Source organism: Ambystoma mexicanum, chromosome 4p (genome assembly GCF_040938575.1).
Source record: "Ambystoma mexicanum isolate Mex_15411 chromosome 4p, UKY_AmexF1_1, whole genome shotgun sequence".
Taxonomy (NCBI): domain Eukaryota; kingdom Metazoa; phylum Chordata; class Amphibia; order Caudata; family Ambystomatidae; genus Ambystoma; species Ambystoma mexicanum.
In genome coordinates this window covers 981,384,865-981,408,445 of record NC_090927.1, presented here as the reverse complement: position 1 = coordinate 981,408,445, position 23,581 = coordinate 981,384,865, and the positions used below count along the sequence as shown (strand labels likewise).

At 45.1% G+C, this 23,581-nt stretch overlaps 1 protein-coding gene across 2 annotated transcripts in view; it reads right to left on the bottom strand.

Moving 5' to 3' along the window:
• Positions 1-23,581, bottom strand: part of OSTM1 (osteoclastogenesis associated transmembrane protein 1) — a 306,823-nt gene that overhangs the window by 44,977 nt on the left and 238,265 nt on the right. The window contains exon 5 of one of the 2 annotated variants that reach the window (XM_069606553.1): positions 6,558-6,723. The exons of the other annotated variant lie outside the window; for it this stretch is intronic. Within the exon in view, the coding sequence (XP_069462654.1) occupies positions 6,558-6,723 (166 nt within the window). The remainder of the gene's footprint in view (positions 1-6,557; positions 6,724-23,581) is intronic. 2 annotated transcript variants of the gene reach the window in all.

Here is a 23,581-nt window from a genome sequence, read left to right as displayed (position 1 = left end):
TCAAGATTGTAGCAAGTACTTCCATGTGCCCAGGACTGCGTTGGGAATAAAGGACCTTCCCTGTTGTACAGTGGTGCAATGCAGAGCTTTGAGTCTTCACGCTGTTGCACTCATAACCCTGTTGCCTTTCTGATCCCTTGTTTCTTTTATGTGCTATGGGCCGCTAGTGGTCTAAGGGCCTTCGTTTCTTAATGTCTTTTCTGTTGGCTTTCATTTCCCCTCTTGCTTCTCCTGTCTTGATTATCCTTGAGACTGTTCTGCTTTTTGTCTCTCTCAAGGGCTACCACTCTCCCTTTCATTGTGCCTCTATCCTGGCCCGTTCAGCTCAGAGTCTGAACATCACAGAGGATTCTTTTTATTTACCCAAAGGAAACTTCACCCCTTTATCAGTTCAGGGTCATGGTGAATGGAAATATGCGATGGCCATGCCAGCCTGCCAGCAGAACATGAAAGATTAAGGCGGCCAGTCCACCCAGCCATTGACATATTAGGGTGGCATTACAATGCCATACAATGATTTACAACTGGATCAATTAGACAATGGAGCTCAACTTTACCTATTAATCATTTCAACCTCCTGCAGGAAAATGTTTTAAGTTTCTACAATTTAGAAATGTTCTAGGCAAAATCCTTTGCCTGGTAGATAGTTTCAGCTTTGGTCTTTCTTTTCGTAGTCTGTTGTGGGTAGGAGCACCACCTCATTATTTTACTGAAGCTACTGTGGTCATAGCGCAGGAGATGTGCTTTTAAAGTAGTCGTTGACACATATAGGCATACGCTTTCCCTCAGCATGTGCACTTTCATGATACTTATTCCTTCTGGCCACTGGTTAGAAGGAATAAGCAGCAAATGAAGATCTTGTTCTGGTGGTACTATACTCCAGCATAATTAAACAAATCAAGAGAGTATTTCTGAGATTTTCCTCAGACACCCTAGGACCAATGGCTTTATAGCATCACTTTCAAGCACGAGCAGAAAACTACCAATAATTGCATTGGATCCCTCAGCTGAACATACCTCTGAGAACAACCTGAAAAAGTCTCCAACTTTGCAGATAAAGAGCTCTCAAATGTAATGTGATGAATCCTGTGATGTCATCCCAGGGAAGAAGAAGGCGGATGTGATGTGAGAGCACAGCAAACTGTGTGGTCAAGCAAAGATGCATTGACAAGCTCCTGAACAGGGCTGCAGAGCCGCAGAAGCCCGCTGTGCGGAGGCAGCCCAAGAACAGAAAAGAGAAGAAAACTGTGGTGAGAAGACATATCGAACAGCACGGTAGAACAGAGACATACAGACAGGATCTGTGGAAGTGCTGCAGAGCCGGAGGAAACCGCAAGAAAAACTAAAAGAAAGACAGAAAGCCATTAGAAGTCTCAGGGAAGACCAGGACCAACTCAGTGGACCGGGAGCTACTATTGAGGGTACAAAGGCTACCCGGGTCCACAGAGAGGATACGAGAAGCCATTGTGAGAAGGTCTGGGACCTTCAGTGCGAGCAAAAGGACATATGGGCACAGAGAAGCCATTCTGAGAGGGTCTGGGACCCAGAAGACAAACAAAGTTTGGAGAAAGTATACTTGGCAGGAGTGTGTACCGGATATAGTAAGAAAGATACAGTGCGAAACAGACTGGGTCGTGGACCCCCAAGTATAAGGAGGAGTGCCTCCATTGTGTATTGACTTTGGAGTAGTAGCTGGCAGGGGAGTATAGCAGGCCCACCCAGGTGAGCCACTGAAGAGGCTCACAGAAAACAAAAAACCTGAAAAAGGGCAAGGGAAGGGAGACATTCCCCTAGTGTGTGGCAGTGTGACAGTGAGTCTGAGAAAGACCAGGGAGTCATTCCCATGGTGTTGTGAATTCCTCATTTGTGCTTCAAGAAATGCTGAAGAAACCAGGGGAAAAGGAGGCATTTCTCCCTGATGTTGTTTTGTTCTACCCCAAAGAATCCCTCAAGAGGATCAATGCGAACATTAAGTTATGAACATTAACAGGTTGGCCAAAAAGGAACATTGGTACAAACGAGTCCAAGCACTAACTTTTGATTGCCTGCCAAGAAGAAGGGAGTCATTCTTCTGGACGAAGACCATCAACATTTTCCTTCGTCAAGAGTGTAAAGACGGAAATATGTTAGACAGTGGACTATTTCATTTAGGCAGATATCTTGACAGAACCCTTAGTGTTTAGTTGAGGCAGGGAAATCCATCAGAGATAGGGACAGGTAGGTTTTCCTTTCTATTTGATATCAATAGAGGTGTATATAACCCATTATGCCAACTGTGTGTCAGTCTCGTACTTCTGCACACTTATAGTATCCTGGGCACCAGATCTTGCACTGTAACTTCTTTTAGAGGGAGAATACTTTATATGCCCTCCCCCCCTCCACCCTATCTTGTAATATGATCCATGCTTATTTAAAGGCTTTAGCGCAGAATAGATTTGCACCAGCCATGAAAAAAAGGTTAATTGAAAAAATAAAAGGTGCTCAAACTAGACAAGTTTCAAATACATACAAACTGATGCATTTAAACATGATTCAATGAATGTGCCACACAATCAAGGAGGGAATGGATGGAACAAAAAGGGTAAGTAAAGAGGTTGGGCTAGGGAGTGAAACAATAAAATGCCAGTCCCCAAGAAAAAGAAAAGTGAAGTCTGACACAAGAGGTTCTTGCAGGGATGGGAGAAGTTCATCTTTCTATCTGGAGCAGGTTTCACAACATAAAATTGGGTTTGTTACCCAAAAAGTACTATGCACTTTGGTGTTATCCTTAGCTATGCAAAAGAAGAAACTTAAAGCACTTTTATAAGCTGATTAAGGCATTTCTGGGAGGAGAGGGGAAACACCCACAGATCCTGTGCACATTGTGACTAAAGATGTTAAGTTGGGGGGGTTTAGTATGCACAGGATGGAAGATTGTCATTGGGTATTATCTTATGGCAGGTTATTTGCCTCTTGAACCCAGAGACAACTAGCCTAGAAAAGCAAGCTATGCTACCGAATGATTTGTGCACAATGCTTTCCAGGATAGCTAGGATCAATTTGCGGGGGTTGCAACCAACCCTAAGGTTTACAATAAAAAAGTTCAGGGATTGGATAGTGGATTTGTTTTTCAAGCATTAGAAAGCTTTGCTGTGGAGGAACACAGCCCTCAAGCTTAGCAATGGGTTCAGGCCCCATTCTCGAGAGAGGCAAAGGAACAAGTTTAAGAACCCTCCCCACCCTGGTCCCCCTGTGATGTCGTTGTTTCCCCCCAACCCCTTCCTGGTCCCCTGTGATGTCTTTGTTGCCCCCCCCCTCCCTAGCCCTTCCGTTATGTTCATTGTGCCCCCACCCCTTCCCTGGTCCTCTGTGTTGTTCATTCTGCCTCCTTCCCCAGTCCGTTGTGATGTCCTTGTGCCCCCCTTCCACTTTCTGGACCCTCATTATTACCTCCCCCCACCCCTGCTTTGCTAGCTCTCATCTTTTCCTATTACACCTTTTTCACTGCAGAAGTTGTCTTGATTCGCTATGGTTGCATCATCACCAACCTGTTGCCAAACACTTGGATTTGACTTATGGATATATGGACTTTGGTGCTTTACCTCCTGAACTCTAATGCAGGACCTCCCCTGGATCTCGTACTCATGGTGGCCCTGAATTTATGCTGTGCCCTTAGTCATCTCGATTCCTTGCCTACATCCTCTGCAACATTGTGTTTTTACTGACCTCTGCAACTTTATTCACTCTCCCCTCTGCTTCTCTGCTCTTTTTCACTGTTTATTCTCGGTTCCCTCCTCCTCTCCCTCTCTCCGCCCGCCCTCCCTTACTAAATTCTATGCATTTACTCTATCAGAATTATCCCTTGGACCTAATATGATAGCAACAAATGTTGTACTTCCCTCCTCCCCCCAGCACTATCTGAAATGTCGTTAGGCTTAGTATGATAGTCGCTTGTTTTGTTCCTCTCCCTCCTTTTGCCTCCCCTCTCCCCCACCTCTTGTAATTTTCCGGCTCTACCAGAAATGTCATTAGGTCTAGTACGGTAGTCGCCTGTCTCCCATTTCCTTCCTATCTGTGTCTTAGCTCTTACACTATCTGAAATGTCACCAGGCCGAGTATGATAGTTAATTTCACACTCTTTTTCATGGCCTGTAAGAATGTAATTGTATTTTACCTTGTTCCCTCCCTTGCTTTGAATCGCGGTTAGCTGATCCTATCAGACGGAACAAGAAGGGCATAGAATTTAGGAAACATGGTTAACAGGGTTAAAGTTGAAAGTAAGTAAAGCAGATAGTCTAGAACCCTAGGAACAAACTTATGGAGCGCTGTTCTGTAAGAGTACTAACGCACCCTAGTGTTACTCGAGATGCCTGAAATGCCGGTCCCTTCAGAGTGGGTGGAGCCCTGGGAACTGCAGGATGTTGCGAGAATGGAAGGCTGCAGCAGTTGCACACCGCCATCTTGGGGGAAAAAATGGAGGAAACACGAGTAAGTGACAAACTCCTCCTATAGGACATGACACACAGAGAGATAGAGACCCACGAGCACCTGCAAGACCCAGAGAAGGCTGCCACGACAGGAAGCAGTATCGCGGCAGGCAAATAGAACCTCGCTGATAGCAGCATCATGGACTCTCCCTGGTGTAAGTGCTGCAAGAGAACAGATACGCGGGCTGCACAGGAAGGGAGGCGAGTGGTTGAACGCTGTGTGGAAGCCGAAACCCAGAGTCATTCACCGGCTAGTGAGCTTGTGAACAACCTGAGCAAGAACCAAAGTAATAGGAAAATGGCTAAGAACACTGAAAGCCAATAGAACCGTATTGAAAAGTCCAATAAGGCGGAAGGGGTGCATATATTGCCAGAGATGGACAAGAAGTCATTTGGGGTTGGAGAAACCATGAATAGCCTACATCAGAGCCGAGGTGTCCCGAGGGATATGAGGGCTGACACCAATATTGAAGGCCAAGAAAGACATAAAAGGGAACTGAAAAGTGTAAGACCCAAGAGGATGAAGGCTCGAGTGAGAAAATTGGACCTTAAGATACAACATTGTTGGAGGGGGAGAGGTTGAATACCTCATTGGATCCAAGCATTGAAACCTCTTTTGAACCACGTTATTCTTTTTAAACACTTGAAAACCTTTCTAAGTGACTTTGTAACCAGACAGATAAGATAGATTTAAAGTTCAAGGATTTTAAACTTTACAGACTTGGATGTTGAACTTTCTGATTTCTTCTTTTGAAAGACACTGTAGTGCCTGAGGCCAGGAACCGTGTCCTGGGATGAACATTTGATTTTGAAGACTGTTTTGCAGGAGAGGGGCCAGTTAGGAGGTGTTTACGATCTCCAGTTTGAAAACACTTTCGCTCGTTTTTGTTTCCTTTTTCATATAGTGGAAGGGCCATTTTATTGGACAGGTTAGGGCACAGGACTGACTTTTTGTTAACTGACATCCTGATGAGCACCTTAGCTTTTCTGATGTTAGGAAGGGAATCCCATTTTAGCAATAGGGCTAGTAAGGCAGTTTTCTTTTCTCTTTGAATTTAAATAAATACCTTTAATTGAATCATGTCCTCTGGTATGAGTCTTAGTTCTGGTTCGCCACACTGCCCAAAGACTACCTTGAATCCAGTTTCTTTTTTATGCCTAGCTTCCAGATCTGCCATTTCCTTTTAAAGGGATTTTCAGTAAGTGATTTGTTACAAACTAAAGTTAGTCGCAAAGTATTGAAATAGTTTAGTTGAAATGTTTTAGCGGTCACCTCGCCCCAGAGTAAAGTATCATTCACCTTCCAAATTAATTTCCTAAAAATATGGCTGTGGTGTTTCGAACAATAACTTAATTGTGGCATGATATGTGAAAGACTGGTGTGTTGTCTCTGCCGACAGATCTGGAGAGAACAAGTGGTTGACCCAAGAGTAATTGCAATGGAGATGGAAAAGTAGATGGTGATGTCACCAAACATATAGTCGGTCTAGGGTACTAATGGAGCAGAATAGCCAGGGAGCCTCAGAGCCCTGGCTGATGTGTTAGAATATGAACTATACATCGCTTCATTAAAAATGACGCTAACATGTTGTGACAAACTTCCATGGCAAAGGTTAGGAGATGGAGGAGAGAGGGTGATCATGATGCTGGCCTTGCTGGAGCTATACAGAAGCTCCCCAGACCATCCAAGAGTCTTGTGGCATTTTCCCACTAGGCCTCCTCTCACCTTCATTGGGAAACCAGAATGTGCCACACTTTAATAGACGGAGACAAAATGTAGGTCGCACAGCATAACTTGGAAAACTGGGATGAGCCATGCAATAATAGGATGGGAATAAAGATCATAGCTGATCTTTTAGATTTGTTTCACAAGCACAATTAAAAATAAAGCACAAACATGCTTGAGACCAACTATAATTTGTGAATATCTGAACTTCAGCATAAACAGGAATCTAATTGTAGGCAATCACCGAGAAACAGCATCAGCATTTACTACAAAAACATAGAAATACAAAAATATGGTGAATATAGTAAGGCTTAAATTGGTGTCTCATTTAGGGATGGAGATTCAAAGATCAAAAAGATACTTACGCAAAATGAGTTTCCGCTTCTTTTGCTCAGTGTGGAGGAAACTGCTAAGGTAGAAGACGACTGGCAGAAAAAGAATAAAGGACGACACTGCTATCACTGGCACCACGTCATAGCAAGGTTTGTTGCATTCAAATTTCTGACTCCAAAGTATACGTGTACTATTCATCTAATAATGAAAACAAAACAAAAAAAGGAATTTGAGTATAGTAAAATGTTTTACCAGAAAACATTTTTCAGGTTCAGTAAACTGCTATTCTCACAACGCGAATACAGTAATTTCTGGTTCATGATGTTAAATCGAGGTTTTAGACTACCAGAGAATTACAACAAAATAAAGACTCCTTTCAAGTAAAGACCAATAAGTCTGCATACATATTTATAAAATAGGGTGGACAAATATCATTACATGAATAGGCCACAGTAACACCCTACTAGGACATATATTCGATATGCACAAACTTACTGAAAGCCTTCACAGAAGTACTGAAGGAAGGTCTGGCCTCCATAACATGTATACCTGGCATCAAGATGGCAGATCAGTGTTTTGAGCGCTGGGGCCAAGGTGGACTAGGGCGTGTGCAAACTGAATTATTACAGAAAACACAATACCTGAACAATATTGAGACACTGGGACATACACATGTGGATGAGGTGCAACCCATTAGGCCCACCAATCACACAAACCTGGGGTGATCCAGAGCCACTAATCTCAAAGCTCATTGGAACAATTAGTGCCCCAGCTATATAAAAGGAGTCAGACATCCCAAGACTGAGTAGAAAGTAGAAAAGAACTCCAGGGAGTTGGTGGGCACAGTAGCAGTGAGACAAGGTAGTAGGAGGGGCAGACAGAGGAGGGACCCGAGCAGGCCAAGCCAAAAAGGGTTCATTTAAAGAAGTCAAGGTTTGTAGGAAAGGCAAGAGTGAGAAGCCTGTGGAGGACCTTTAACCATAAGCTGCGAGGGGTAGGATTCTGAAGAGAAGGAGCAAGGGAGTAGCCTGCAGGAAGCTCTAGCCAGATGCTGGTGGTACCTACAAAGCCACCATCAGTAACAAGTTTGCAACATTGAAAGGACGAGAAGAGGCTGCTGCAGTTTCAAATCCATAAATCAGTCACTTCTTTACAGAAAGAGGGGCATGGGTCTATAAATGCTCCAGCCTGACAAGGACCCAAGTGGGAAGGAGAACATGTAACCAAGGATATTCCTAGCACCAGGAGGGAAGCAGAAATGTCTTGTCATGGTAGGAGTGCTTCATGGCTACAGAACCTAGAGGACTTCTAGTCGCAGGAATCGGGGAATATTCTGCCAAGGCCAAGTAAAGCAGTGTGCAGGGGCACTTAAAATCCTTGAAACAGAGGGCAGACTCAATGCAGACTCCCAAGAATTATGTGGAGTAGGCCAGAGTTTGGCCATATTCATCTTCGGTTTATCCCTCCACACGGACATGGCAGCCTGAAGGAGTACCTGTTCAGGTACTCCTTTATACCCATTCCTGTAAAACAACAAATAAAAGGCGCTTGAACGTCTATGTGTTGCATGCTCTGTTGCATCCACACTGTCGAAGAAACTTGTTGTGCTGTACTATGGCTGAGTGCATAGTAGCAAAAAGAACTTCAAATTGACAACTGAAGGGAGCAAATCCCAATCTATGGGCTAGTTGCTTGGAATTCTTAAGTCTGAGTGTTGCAGAGGGACCTAAAGTGTGGGACGCTTCCCTAACGTCCCAAAAAAATAAACATCAGACAAAATCCTAGGTTCCTTACACACCACCCAAATTGAAAGTACAACTGTAAATTGTATATTACTGCATCTATCGTATACTGTAAATTGTATACTACTGCATCTATCGCAACTGTATCAACTCATGTACACACTGTAAATTACTGTACAGCACTGTAACCAAGCTGAGAATAACCTTGCTGCTCCTGCGGCCTCATACCTTCGGGTCTGGCGCGCAATATAAATGAATAAACAACAAACTGTACTGCAATAGGATACATAAATATGAAAACAATTAAAACGCCAAGGTTTCTCATTTTATGTTTGAGAAGTTAAGCTGAGTCTGGATCAGGGTACTTATTGTACTTAGGTCAAAATTAAAGTTGTGCTTGAGCAGACACATGTTTCGTGGCTACTAGCTCTTGCTTGGGGCTCCCAATATTGTTGTTTATATTATACAATCACAGAAGTCCATATTTAAATTACAGTCATATGTAAGACTTTGTGTTGCTAGTAACTAATAAGTGACAAATAATTAGGCCACCATGTTGTCAATCACAGCTCTAACTGCCAAGGAAGTTGTGTGTGTCGAGTACAAATTTTCAAGCAACATCTCTACATTGCATATCTATGCCATAGTCACAATCCAAATGTCTTCTGATTTTTTCTTAACAGAAAGCTGGACTACCCCAACGTCTTTTGAAGATGCTAAGCACACAGTCTGCTGGAGCAACACACATGTAATTCCAGGCCCATCTTCTTTGTCTGTCAGATTAACCTCTGAATAAGACACGTATTTCTCCTGAAGGAACGTAATGTTGGCCTTGACAAGTTTCAAAGTTGTAAGTATCTTTTTCCTTTTAAGTTAACTGTTGGGTCCCATTAGATCAGACATGTTCACTATGAGTAGACTAGCCATATCTAAGGTTTGGCACGTTCAAACATACAGAGCCCTAGCCGGAAAGCAGAGGTAAGAATTTCAAGATGCAAACTACTAGTCGAGCATAAAAATGTCACTCGCCCCACTCATTTCTCCACATAATACTGCCTTAAGCCCACCTGCTTTATTGGGGCTTCATGGTGGCAAGTGCAGTCTTGAGAGGCGCTGTGCTGTAGGTAAAGGTGTCTGTCACCAATAGCGTGGTGCAGGCCCTCTCTCGCCACAGGTAGGCACACACTTATAGGTTCCAGTCTTCCAACATATTCTAAAATGTAGATGCAAATCATCCCATCCAACCCTTTTGTTCTCCACTCACATTCACCTTCCACATAGTTCATTTAAAAAATAAAAATATATCTTTATTTATGCATTTTGATACAGAGTCAATTAACAGGGTTAAGGTACAACATCTTCCCATTCTCAAAATAAGTCATTTTGCCTAAATTCACCAAATTATTTTCTAAAACTTATCCAAAGCAAATTCTAAAACAGCCAATATTTATAAAACAAGAAAAAAAAAACAAGACACAAACATACACAAAAATAACCACCACTCGCACAACACAGCCCCACCCCAGACCCCCAGGCATAATGTAACACAATTTAAAATAAAGCCCAATCCTAACCGTACAAATTATTGAAAGACGCCCATAGGTGGATGGGCATATTCATAGTTAATTCTTGATTGAGCCACACCTCTCCTCCCTGCTTGGCATTTCCAGAGTTACTGTTCCATAGTATGCCCCTGGAAAAAATATAAAAGTAATCTTGGGTCCAAAGCCACTGAGATTGAACTGGGCAAATGGAGGACATCTTGAGCATATTACATAGCCACCCTTTATGTGCTATCAACTACCTACTGCTTTTCAAAACCACCACAATACATAGCATGCCAAACATGTTAGAGTACGCCTTATTTTCTGCTATTCAGAGCTACGGAACACTAAGGGATCAACATGCACCTGAGCGATCACAAACCCCTTCCCCCACCCCCTCTCTACACCCTATGTCTGTTGCACTTGCACCCTCTAACTCAACCTCTATTCTTAGCCCTACTTTCCCCCTGCTTACTAAGGCGTGTATACCCCAGGCGGTTGCAAAATACACCAACTTCAAGAAACGACAGGTGCTCTGGGACCAAAGTGGTGGTGATTTGGAGCATTGTAAAAGTCTTGTAAGGTATTGCATCATATACAACACAACATATATAAGAACATATGACATATAACATACCTGTGAAAGGTCCTGCCACAATAGAGTAGTATGTGCTCAGTCACTGATAACACTCAACTAGGCCCAGAAAATCCCAAAGTTCACTTTTTAGTAGTGGTGGTGGGGCTATCTGTATTGCATCAAAGTTAGCTTCCCGTGGTTGTACAGTATCGCTACCTACCTTGTGCCCCAGTCACCTTAAAGAAGGTAACGCCAGGTGACAAATGTCAGGCTAGGCTTTCAGTCTTGCTTTTCTTATAGTTTGGGTGACTAGGTACAGGTAGCGCATGTGTTCAGACCAAGATTTAGAGTAATGAAGAGCCTTTTGTCTGGAATGCAGCAATGTGGTGGTAATGTCAACAGCTGCTGTTTTTGCAAGTGCCAGCACATGCCAGCCCATAGGAATCTTTGCACCGGTAAGGGAAGATTCAAAAGGGCTGATGTGAGGCTTTACCCACCTGCCCGCTTAGTCCATCAGTTTTCAGAACAATAACACCTACTGCTACGAAGCCTGCCTCAGTGGTGCTGATGTTGAGGAGGAGGAAGTTTGCACACACAGGGAGGCAGCCTGTATGTCCAAAATGTGTCAATTACTGCCACGACAGGGGTCTGCCATTTCTGTATGCAATAGAACATTTGGCTTCACAGCCTATACAATTTTCTGCATTAGTAAGGAAGGGTTCAATAGGTCTGGGTGTAGCAAGCCTTTCACCACTGCCATAAACAACATACACCCTGCCCCGCAATACTTTGAAGTAAGACATTCTATGTCCAAGTCCAAAGTAAGGTATTAAGGAGAGAGTAATTAAAGTAAAACATTAGCATTGTACTGAAAACAAATCACGTATTGAAGGAATAGATGTTTACGGTTTAAGAAACGCAGATTGATCGAATAGGCCAACTAGCGGAAACGCAATGCAACAAAAGAATGACTTCTCCTGGGTAATTCACTTCTTCAGTCTTTGTGCTCAGTAGCAGATCATTGTTATGTTAGACACCCTGGCGCTAGTATGAGTACAGAGCTACCATATAACAAATTAGAACACAGATGTTTTGCGCATACGCCGAAAGGTAAGGTGATCAGCTGTCATCCGCAATGGCAGGGGAGTAGCATTCCAGGCCATGGCGGCAGCCACAGAAAAGGCCCGGCCGCCAGTACGAGTCAGTCTAAGAAACCAAGTCTAAGAGACCAAGAAAGCCGAGTGGGAGCAGAGACAATCGTGTAGGTATGTAATGGGGGAACTTTACTTGAATATATTCTGGCCCGAGGCAGTTGAAAGCCCAATGTACCATACACAAGGATTTGAACAATATCCTCTTGTCCACCGGAAGCCAATGGAGCTGCCTCAGCAGAGGGGTAATGTGGGCACCAATAGGAGGCCGAAGGGTAGCTCTGACAGCGGCGTTCTGCAGTAGCTGTAACCGATGAATCACATAGAGGGGCTGTGCAAGATACAGTGAGTTACAGTAATCTAGACCACTCAAAACAAGTGCTGCTACCACCGGAGCACAGCATTTTTCCGGCACAAAAGGGAGAACCTTCCGGAGTATGCACAGTTTAAGATGACTGCTCTTACATACTGCCGCAACCTGGGCATCCATCGCAAGAGAGGAGGAAATAACAGCCCCCAAATTCTTTACGGATGCCACAGGGACCGGGAGAGGGCCAAGGGAGGCCGGCCAGCACTCATTGGTCCAATAAAGGAGAGGTGAGGTGGTACCGGCCACCAATACATCCGTCTTGCTACCATTTCATTTGACCCAGTTGGATGACATCCATTCCCCAACCTCTTGAAGACACAACCTAAATCGACTGGCCTTATAGGCATGATTAAGGTCAAGACGGACCAGAATTTGGGTGTCGTCAGCGTAGGAATAATAGGGGAAGCCATGGGTGTGAAGGAGAGCCAGAAGATGCCTAATATACAAGTTGAAAAGAATCGGGGAGAGGGCAGACCCCTGCGGTACACCGCACAATAATGAGACTGAGCTAGAGCAAAAAGGAGGTTTGTTTTGTTTGGTCTCCACAAGATGCTTGTGGATTCACGTCCTGTTCCTTTTCTTCAATATGCAGAATACACCTCTCTCGTGGGTCTCTCGCAACTGGCATGCTTACACATAGAGGGCCTGTGGATAGGCCAACTCCGGAGTGATGGGTAGTGATTACAACCCCAAAAGCAACCCTGAAAGGGCTAGCATGCACATTCTAGCAGTAGGCCCCATTGGAATTTTCTTGCTTCATCCCACACCCAGGACTATAGGTCCTAGCTCCATTTCTCAGCACCCTGATCAAGTCCACTTTTCTAATAATATAGAACAGTTTTGTACCTAAGGGCTCTCTCAAACGCCTTCACTCTGCTCCATATCCACCTGTGCCTCGTCGATGAGTTGCTACAAGCTTGTACTTCCACCATCTCAACTCACACTGCACATGCTCTTAATTTGCGTGTTTACCTTCCTCATCTCCTGCCCTTGTTACTACCTCCTGGTCTCCTCTTCTACCCTCCTCTCTGGTACTTTGCCTCTCTTCTGCAGCAGCCTCTTCACATGCTTCCTGGCTGCATTCTGCAACCACCTCTGTACTAGTCTCTGTAAGGGAGGCATGGTATCACAAGTGAAGACAGACAATAGATATAATGTTCAAGGGTGTTTATTGAGAAAAGGGGTTGGATAAACTCCTCTCTACCATCAAATAATAAATAAAACAGTTGAAACAAAATGGCCTATACTAAATAAACCTAGTTCCCGCACTTAAACTACTACAATAAATTGGTGCATGGGAAAAGGTGTATGTAAAGGAAACCAGTGTTCTAACAAAGGATCAAGATAGCTGAGTGAGCGCTCCTCCCCATGTCAAACAGCACGGAGTAAGGCGTTCCCCGTAGGCAGGGTGACACACTGGCTCGGGTGTTTGTTCAAAACGTGGATCAAAGCCCGCCTGGCCATCCACATTAAAGTCTCTTTCCAAACTTTCAAACAACGCTTAACAAAAAGTTCACGTTGGTCCATCTCTGTCGGGCTCCGACCTTTCACAACAAAAAGTTCACCAATCCTTGCAGGGGCTCCCTCTCCAATGTTTATTACACCTCGGGTCTCCCTCAGTCTGGCTCAGACCGTTTTTAGATGTCGAAGACTTCGAATGTACGTGGCTTTCTTTACAGACCTATGTTCAATGTTCAGCTTTTTACCAACTCCTTCTCTTGTGGTTAATTTTTATTACTTCGCTTTTACAGTTCATTCACTATCACTACAACAATGTACCTTTCACAGAGACTTTCGAGTGGGCTACTTCCTTTCGCCGGACCACTCCGTTACTCAGTATCGCTGATATCACAGCTGTACTTACTTCATTCATGGGTCTGTCTTTCCTCGCGTCCCATCTACACGTGTGCAGTCTTTATTTGTGATATAATGTTGCAACTTCAATCTTTCCTTAACACACACCAGTCTCTCAGGTAGTTTGCCAACAAACCGGCTGTGTGGGTTTCTTTTTCTCTCCAGTGGTCTCCCTCAGTCAGGCTAGGACGCCTCTCTAAGTTCACAAAATAAGTGTCTTTGGACTTCCAGTCCCAGAATGCACTTTGATTTTGCTCACTAGCTCCCGGTTTTGGGCGCAGCAAGAGCACAAGGGGATGTTTTGTTGAGGTCAGTGTCCTACCACCTGTCCCTCAAAGGTCTGGGCTCTCCTGCTTTGCCCAGGGGAGGAGCTCTGGTATGGGCACTGGCACGAAACCCCCAACTGCACATGGTTTTGGCTCCCTGGAGTTGGCATTCCCTCGCCACACTGCAGCCTCCCCTGTACTCACAAGCATCCCCAGCTCGCTCAGAGTGTGCCTTTGTGCTCTGTCTTTTATACTGTCTGGGAGAGTCAATTGGAAACAGTTGTGAATAGGAGGCCTGACCTTGCTGCCCTCATTATTGGGACAAAATGGTGACTGCCCATAGGAATCCCTGGTGCATTGATTCTTAGGGGTAATCTTCAAAGCACTTGTTCTCTTATTCCTCATCCCAGTGGTTTCTAGGAAAATGCACGGGGGAGGAATTATGGGAGTCGTAGACTTTTCTAGGGATTTTGAGGAAAAATGGGTAACGCCGTCAGTAAAAAGGGGACAATCACCTTTTTAGAAATGACAGGGTAATATGTGTAATTCCCCTTTCCCTATTCTCTTATACCTCCATCTTGCCTTGGTGAATGTCGGAATTGGGGGGGTAACGAGATAGGACTCACAACACTCTATGTAGGTGGAGGGAACGTCCGGTAGCGGTGTGTCGGAAAGGGGGAATACCACATCTCGCCGTCGGATGTCCCACATCCATTCCCCAAGGACTCCTCACCCAGGTCATCCTCCCGCACTTGTCTGCCCCCATAGTCTGACTAAGAGATCCCCAGGGTTCAGACAGTGAGACACCCTTCAGTTTCTCACATCTCCTCCTACTCAGTGTGCTCCTCCTTCGCTCCCCGGAGGTCACCTCCAACCCCAATACTCCCCTTCTCCTACCCATAATACTGAGGCGTTTGTTACACATGTCCCACCAGAGATTCTATACCAACAATGGCAACGACGTATAATGGTGCTCCCTAACGAAGTAGAAACATGTATGTGGCTGTTACATCCTTCAGAGGTGACAGTCGTGGTAAAGCTAAGCATAAAATAGTACTTCCCTATAAGACAAAGGGCCTCATTACACGGTAGGAGGTAACCATGCCGCTATTAGCGGTATGGCTACTCCCTTACCGCATACCGGGTCCGGGTAGGCGGTATGGGGGCTTACCAGGTCATTCCGACCCTGGAGGACCCGGTAAATCCCAATGCCAAATACCATTCCCCATTCCCATTCGAGCCCCCATAGGGCTCAATGGGAATGGGGAAGGAGCTAATAACGGTACCGCAATTTGCGGTACCGTTATTAGCTCTGAAGTCCCTTAGCGGGTCCCGTCCTTAACACCTGGTCAGACCAGGCGTTAAGGACGGGACCCACTGAGGGACCTCCTAGTAGAGCGCTAAGGGATTACCGGCACCGGTGCCCTTACCGTGTAATGTGGCCCAAAGACCATTAATCTATTTCTTTTTCCACAAACTGTATTCCCACAGGGTAGTACAGCTCTCACTCCAAGCCAGACCACCAAGGCCTGCAGCCACAAATGGATCATTCCTATTGACGTTGACAGAAGTTGCTTTTCACAAGTGTCCATTGGCTTTGACACTTTCTTTCAGCACAATTGGAAATGTACAAAAAGTATTGAACCTTTCAGAATTTATGATAGGGTTAACCTGGTTAACCTGCAGCCACGAAAAGCATGCAGCTTTTTAAAAAATGTGTCTTTCTATGCGAAAAAAAGCACAGGATTAGAGGTGGACTGAGCAAAATGCCTTACTTCAAGCCTCTGCTGTTTATAATTTGCTTTTCAAAGGGTCCATGATTGGTGTCTTGGACCCTTATGCATCCTAGGGCCCCTGACTACTCACACACAATCTCCCCAGCTTCTGTCTACCCTCAGCACTTGCCTCGCCACACCCTCTGCATTGGAGACTCGCACTTTTCCACCCAACGCGGTTCCTGGACCCATAGCACTTACCATACCTCGCACTTCATCTGTGGCTCCCCTCAAGCACCCCAGGACCTACTCAACTGCCCTCTTCCATGCTGCACTTGCACGTTCTGAATACTCACAAAGTGTAGTAGGTTTGACCGTCCGTTCTCCCACTGTATTTCATGTATATTATAATTGTACTGCAATCCCATGTTCCCATGTGGGCAACCTACAGATTTGGGCCTAGGGTGTCGAAGCCAGCAAGGAAAACAGGGAACCCCATGCATTTCCCAAAAGAGGACACCCGTGGGAATCCACAGAGGTCTGACTTGCGCAAATCAGCCCAGAATCTACTACCCAGAACCCCTGGCAAATTCCAAATTTGGGGGTAAAAAACACAATTTCCAGACATTTCACTCTGCTCAACCACCGAAACACGCTGCCACTGAAACACGCTGCCAACAACAGATGTCATACCTTCCCGCATTCCCACAGGTGTTCCAATGAAAACGGTACCTCACATGTGTGGGTTCACCAATCTAGCTGCAAAGGGAAAAGGCTAACCCACTGATAACCACAAAAGGGTTTGGGGAGATAACCTACAGATTTGGGCATGTCCAAGCCACCAAGGAAAACTGGGAACCCCATGCATTTCTGAAAAGAAGGCACCAGTAGGAATCCACAGAGGTCCAACTTGCGCGAAGCGGACCCGAATGTTTTACCCAGAACCCCCGACAAAGTGAAAAATGTGGGGTTTTTCGGCATATTTCAGACTTTGCCGGGGATTCTGGGTAACAAATTCTGGGCCGATTAGCGCAAATCATACCTCTGCGGATTCCCACGGGTGTCCTCTTTTCGGAAATGCATGGGGTTCCCCGTTTTCCTTGGTGGCTTGGACACCCGAGGCCCATATCTGTATGGTGTGCCGGTCGGCAGAGAGTCTGAAATTCATGTGTCAAAACAGACTTGGGGTTACTTGTGTTTTAGGCTTTCCCCTTGGCGCCCAGGTAGATGCACCGACACATGTGCGGTACCGTTTTCATTGGGACACCTGTGGGAACGCGGGACGGTAGGCCATGTGTTGTTGGGGCCGTGTTTCGATGGGTCAGCCGAGCGAAATGTGCAGAAAATGCGTTTTTTCCCCCCCACATTTCAGACTTTGCGGGGGTGTCTGGGTAATAAATTCTGGGCCAATTTGCACAAATCATACTTCTGCGGATTCCCACAGGTGTCCTCTTTTCGGAAATGCATGGGGTTCCCTGTTTTCCTTGGTGGCTTGGACACCTGAGGCCCATATCTGTATGGTGTCGGCAGAGAGTCTGAAATTCAGGTGTCAAAACAGACTTGGGGTTACTTGCGTATTAGGCTTTCCCCTTGGCGCCCAGGTAGGTGCACCCACACATGTGAGGTACCGTTTTCATCGGGACACCTGTGGGAACGCGGAAAGGTATAACATTTGTTGTGTTTGTGTGGTTTTCATAACGTTTTGACCCATTTGCTGGTGCCCTTTGTCGCACAACCCTTTCATTTCCCAAATGTGACCTACATTTAGTCGCTGCTTTAGGCACCATACACTTTTGTAACCTGCACAAGTCACCTACCCTTGAAAAGGTCTGCCTGTGCTCTTTCAGAAAATGTATGCTTGCCGTTCCTCACCACATTGGTTTTCCCGATTTACACATGCTAAGTGTGTCTGTTCAGGCCGTGAGCGTAAAACTCCTGTGTACCATGGCTCAGTGTTTGGCTTGTAGTATTGCTTTTTTTGTAAAACACTACAATAAATGTGTGCTTTCCTGACTGCAAGAGTCAGGGGAATGTAGCGGAGCATTGCTTTTCTCAAAATTCATAGAAGGCATTGCCGTACCAAGCCAGCCATGTCCAACACATACCTTTTTTTCGGTCATTTTCCCGCTTTTACCCCAATCTATGGCATTTTCCCCTACCTAGTTGTTGCCTGACCTACGCAAATCACCCCTTCCTAAACTTGGAATTTTGTCTACTTTTCAGAAATATATGCCTTTCTGTCCTCCAATTCGGCTTTCCTACCCTTTTCTTCCATTCCGTCCATGCATGTCCAATTGGCAAAAAGTGCCAAAATCGCCTACCTCTCACAAAACAGTTGATAACCACATCAACATATTTTTTTTTTGCTTCCACTCAACCTGTTCTCGAAAGCCAGGAAATTGGGGGATTCAGCACAGCAAACCATTTGTTCCTAGCTCTTACAAGCAAAAAACCACAGGCTTATTTGTACATCATTTTATTGGCATTTTTTGAAAAAAACCCAATATTTTCGCACTTTTTGCTTATTTTCTCTCACCCCCCTACAGCAACCTAGGAATGTGGGAAAAAAGGAGCCAAATTTGGCCGAGATATCTCATGTAACAAAAAAGTTACAAGGCTTTGAATGGCCACATACTGAAATCACCAAAAAAGGCCCTGGCACTGGGGGGGGAAATACCCATGGCACTTAAAGGGTTAAATGAGTAAGTATTTTGAAAAGGTTTTTCTTAATTGCACACTCCAAAACGCGCAAAGTAAATATACTGCAAAATCACTATGGGGGTTTTGAACATGTATGCATCTTAAGCTGCTTATGTCAACAAAAAAGAAAGACATCTTAACTTATAATAAACATCAACTAAGTGAACCACTTAATTGGGACAGACTGATAGCTGAAAAAGTTTGGGATAGAGCACTGACTTCTTGCACCATTGGGAAAAGAGCCATCTTGTTCAAATATGCAAGTTCATATGGAAGCCACCAATAACGATAAGTTTGCTTAATTTAGAATGTAATCCAACAAGATGGTCCGTTCTAATGTTTCTAGTGATTGCATGCATGACATATTTTGTTAGAATTTGATTGACTAACAGCGAAAGAAGGGAGGGACTATCGTTTATAAACTGTATGTTTTAGACAGTTGGGACGAGTTCCTGAAATTTCACCCCAAGGTTATGATACTGTACCCTGAGGGGCAGGATCTGAAGAACAACTGCTGACCCACAAGATTATGACCCGTCTGGGTAAGGGAGCAAGCAGAAACTTTAATGACTCGGCCAATGTAATTTTAGTCTTTGAGCCTAAAATGTGTCAGTTACCTAATTTTTCCAAATTCTTATTTCTATTGCTTGCTTCAATAATTTGGAGGCGGAACTAAATCACAAGGCTGAACTGCTTTGCAAACCAACCACAAAGAGCTTTTAGATGCCTTCACTCCGAGACAGTAAATTACTTATGGGGCTATAAATTGCTACTTAGTAAAAAAAAAAAAGTAACTTAGAAGAGTTGACGATTTCAATATTTTGGGGGATGAAATAAGCAATTTCTACCAATTCATTAAACAAATGTTTTTCTTTTCCATTGGAGAACCATTAAGAGACACCATGATGTATTTTTGTTAGCTTAGCCTCTGAACTGTGTGGGTGAAACACTGAGTTTAGCGCTTTACAGAGTTTTGGCACAGTATCCACATATAACCTGTGCTGCCCCTTGTACTTCTTTTCATAAACAAACTGATGTGTGTCATCAGAGCTGGTGACTATCCCCAGGAGTAAATACTGCAACATTTTGAACAATTGCTACAAAATCATAACATTATTTCATTTGTCTTCTTAGTGACGTTCTTCAATGATCCATATTGTGTCAAGATTGTGGCTGATGCATTTCGCACTTCAAGTCCATCATCAGGGCATAGTCAAAGCCATTACAGAAATCCCTATAAACCATCTTGCTGTGTCACAGCTTACAGTAAACATTAAACACATGTTACTAATTATATGTTCATTGGTGTCTACTGGGGCACATATGCCAGCAATGGAAAAAAGAACCTAATATAAAAAATATTTGTAAATGTTAATCTAGTTCTGTCAAAATAATACTTTCAAGGTAGTGTACAACAATCATACCAAGTAATGCACAAAAAAAAGCCATAATGAAAACTCAAAAGTACCACCTAATCTGGCGTGATAAAGTACTCTAGAAAATAAAGCGTCTGTAAGGTAACATTGTTGGATCATGAGCTGGTGGTAGTGGCCACCTCGCTGCTCACCGAGCCCCATCGGCGTTCCCGATGGCGTTGTAATGATAACATGCTGAGGGATCGGGTGTTTAGGGACTTCCTTGGGAAGGAGATACAGGCGTACTTCGAAACCAATGACTATGGGGAGACGACGATGGCAACAGTATGGGAGGCAGGTAAGGCCACTTTTAGGTGGCTATTGATTGCAGATGGGTCACGTAAAAAGAGGGAAATGGGCCTCATCGAAAATAGGATAGCGAAGAATTGAAAACGTTGCGTTCACAGTTGACCCAACGGGACGCAGATAAGGCAGGGCTTCTGGGGAGAGATAGGAACTTCATAGGGCTCTGATAGGGGAGATGGTACAGAAGATGATACAACCAGAAGAGATACTATGAAAAGTGGGGAACCCTCTTGGCGAGTAGGTTCAGGGGTGCAGGGCGGAAAGGGGAGTAGAGGGGATAAGGGTTGCTGGTGGAAGTATAGTGAAAGGGAGCAAGGATATCGCGACATGCTTCGCTAAATATTATGGGGAACTGTACTCCAACTCGGAGGAAGAAGGAAGGAGCCAGAAGAGAGGGCAGTCTGCAGGTACCTGGCTGAGAGCAGTCTTTCCAAGCTCACGGGGGCAGAAAAGGAGGCCCTCATGGGGGAGATAACCCTGGAGGAGGTTTTGAGGGCAATCCAGAGATTGAAAACAGGGAAGGCCCCGGTGGACGCCAGTTTCACAGCAGATTTTTATTAACAATATGAAGCCATATTGGCGACACCCCTGGCCAGGCTGTTCAACTCTATAGTGGTGGGCAGTACAATGCGGCAGACGTTTCTCCAGGCTCTCAGAGCAGTGATCACGAACCCGGGGAAAGACCAAGCCAACTGTGCCTCATATAGGCCTATTTCCCTCCTCATCGTGGACGCCAATATTTTTGCCAGAGTCCTTACGTCGCTTTTGGAGTCTTGCCTTCCCCGTTTGGTCCACCCTGACAAGGCTGGTTTTGTACTTCACAGGCAAGGTGTGGATAACATGCGAAAGACGCGCCATGTTCTCAGTGCGCCGGTGGCAAAGGAGGAGGGGGTACCTCTGTTGGCCCTCGACGCTGAGAAGGTCGGACTTGGTATTGTCATGAATGGCATGTTTAAACTGCATAAAGATGGTGGTGCTCCCTAAGTTCCTGTTCCTGTTTCAGATGTTGCCTGTAATAATCCTGCATCCTTCTTCGTGGAGGTGAAAGTGGCGATGTTGCGATTTCTTTGGGCAGGGGCTAGACACAGGATAGCCTATAGGATGCTTATTCTCCCAAAAGAAGAGGGAGAGAATGGGGTTTCCTGACCTGGCGACATACTACAGGGCCACCAAACTGCGGGTTCTCGTGGACCACTTCGATCCACTCTCGGGTAAGCAATGGGTGGACAATGCAGTATTGGCCCCGGTCACTTGGATGAATGGCTATGGGTCCCTTGGGCCCGTATTCCGAGGAGGGTGGTATGCCACTCGGTTCTGGAGGTCGTATGGTTTATATGGAGGGAGGGTGGAGATAACAGATGGCTCACATCTTGGCCATCGCCCCTGAGATGCATCGCCCCCCCCCCCCACGGCCATTGAGGAACCTCTGGTCTTCCAATCCTGGTATGAGGCTGGATTGAGTAGAGCGGGACAACACTTTCAGAAGGGGACACCTTTATCTCCTTGGGTAGACTGGAGGAGACCCTGGCACTTAAATTGATTGTCCCCTTTTCGTTTCCTGCAGCTGAAAGGGGTCCTGACACAGAACCGGTGGGGTGTAAATTTAAGGAGGGAGCTGACGAGTTTCCAAAGCTTTTTGATCACACAGAAGGGATCCAAGGGGCTCCTAGCGGGACTGTATAGGAGGATCCTGTTGGACGAAACCCAGGGTACCTCTCCCACTCAGAATCAAGTGGGGACAAGATCTAGGTAGAGACATTGAGGACGCCTTGTGGGCATGGATGTGCAGGGTGGCCAACTGCTCCACGACATCACTCCAATATAGACACCAGGCCCTGAAGCTGCTACATAGATGGCACTACCCCCTAGCGAGGATTGCCCGAATGAAAGAGGGGTATGACCCGCACTGCTGGAACTGTCACCAGGAAAGAGGGGATTATATACATTAGTGGTGGGGGTGTCTAAGGGTCCAGACATATTGGAGGGAGGTTCTGTCATGGATTAAAGGTGTGGATGGGATTCAGAGGGAGTTCTCACCAAGGCTTCTCCTTTTCTGGGTAGGCATAGAGGAGGAAGAGGGTGGACAGAATGTCCTAAGTTTTAGTAGTGAAATGAGAGGCGAAGGCCAAGCAGAGGGCCTGGGAGGGAACAGGAGAGGTAGAGAGAGCAGCAGGATTGGCCAGCTCCTTGCAGATTTTGAAAAGTTTGGCCTGGCTGTTAGATGCCACAGAGATGCGGGCTTGGATGTACGCTCTCTTCTTAGAGAGGACATAGAGTCTGTACTGCCTTTGGAGCAGGCAGCAGACCAGTTTGTCAGGGGGTGCGCCCTATGCCCTCCACTTCCTCTCCGCCGCCCTACACTTGCATTTAAGGGCGGCGAGGTCCGAATCGTACCAAGAGTTGCACTTGGATTTGGGCTTCAAGCGGATCCTCATGACAGGGGCAAGGACATCCAGAGTCTTAGAGATAGCGGGATGAAGGTTAGAGAAGGTAAAATCTTTCTCCATGGAGCAAGAAGAGAGTCAGGCACCAGCCGACATGGATTAATAGCGAGCAGGTTGCAATAGCCCTCATCTCTGATAGTGGCAATGAAGTAAGCTAATATATACATTTTCGATCCAGTGGTTTTGGCTGTGTGCTTGAGCAAAAATTTGACTCTCTTTTCTATAGCAAGAACCTTCAAAATAAATTGGAGATTGATTCAACTTGATCCACAATTGGCACGTCGCTTTCCAAAATCGCCAATGATAGCCTATAAACATGGGAGAAATCTTATAGAAAATAATTCAAAGCAGAGAAAATCAAACTTGGCACGAAAGATTCTTCAAAAAACTAAATTAGGTACTTATCCATGTTTGAATTGTCATAACTGCAACAATATGATGGGTGACTATGTACAGAATCCCCAAACAGGACATAAAATAAAACTCCAACATTATGCCACTTATGAGACTCGTAATGTGATCTATGATCTGTGTTGTCCGTGTGGCCGATTTTACATTGGCCAAACATCACGGAAGGTCAAAGAACGCTGGACCGAACATAAGCTCAATATACGCACAGGCAATGTAAAATCTCCAGTTTACAGGCACTTCAGTGAACACAAACATAACATAGCACAACTGAGATGTATTGTATTGGATGTGGTACATTGACCACCGAGGGGAGGTGAGATGACAAAGACTGTTATATCCGGAGATGTTCTGGATAGAAAAGTTAGACTCCCTTTATCCACTTGCCATGAATGAAGACTTTCACTTTAGTGCTTTTTTTGTATAGAAGTATATTTATGTACGATTTCATAATGCTGCATGTACGTTTGTCTACAGCGTTTTACCGCTTTGTCATGTGGTTTATTTCAACAATTTGTCTCAAGACTGTTAGTGTACGATCACTAACTCAGTTTACCTAATCAT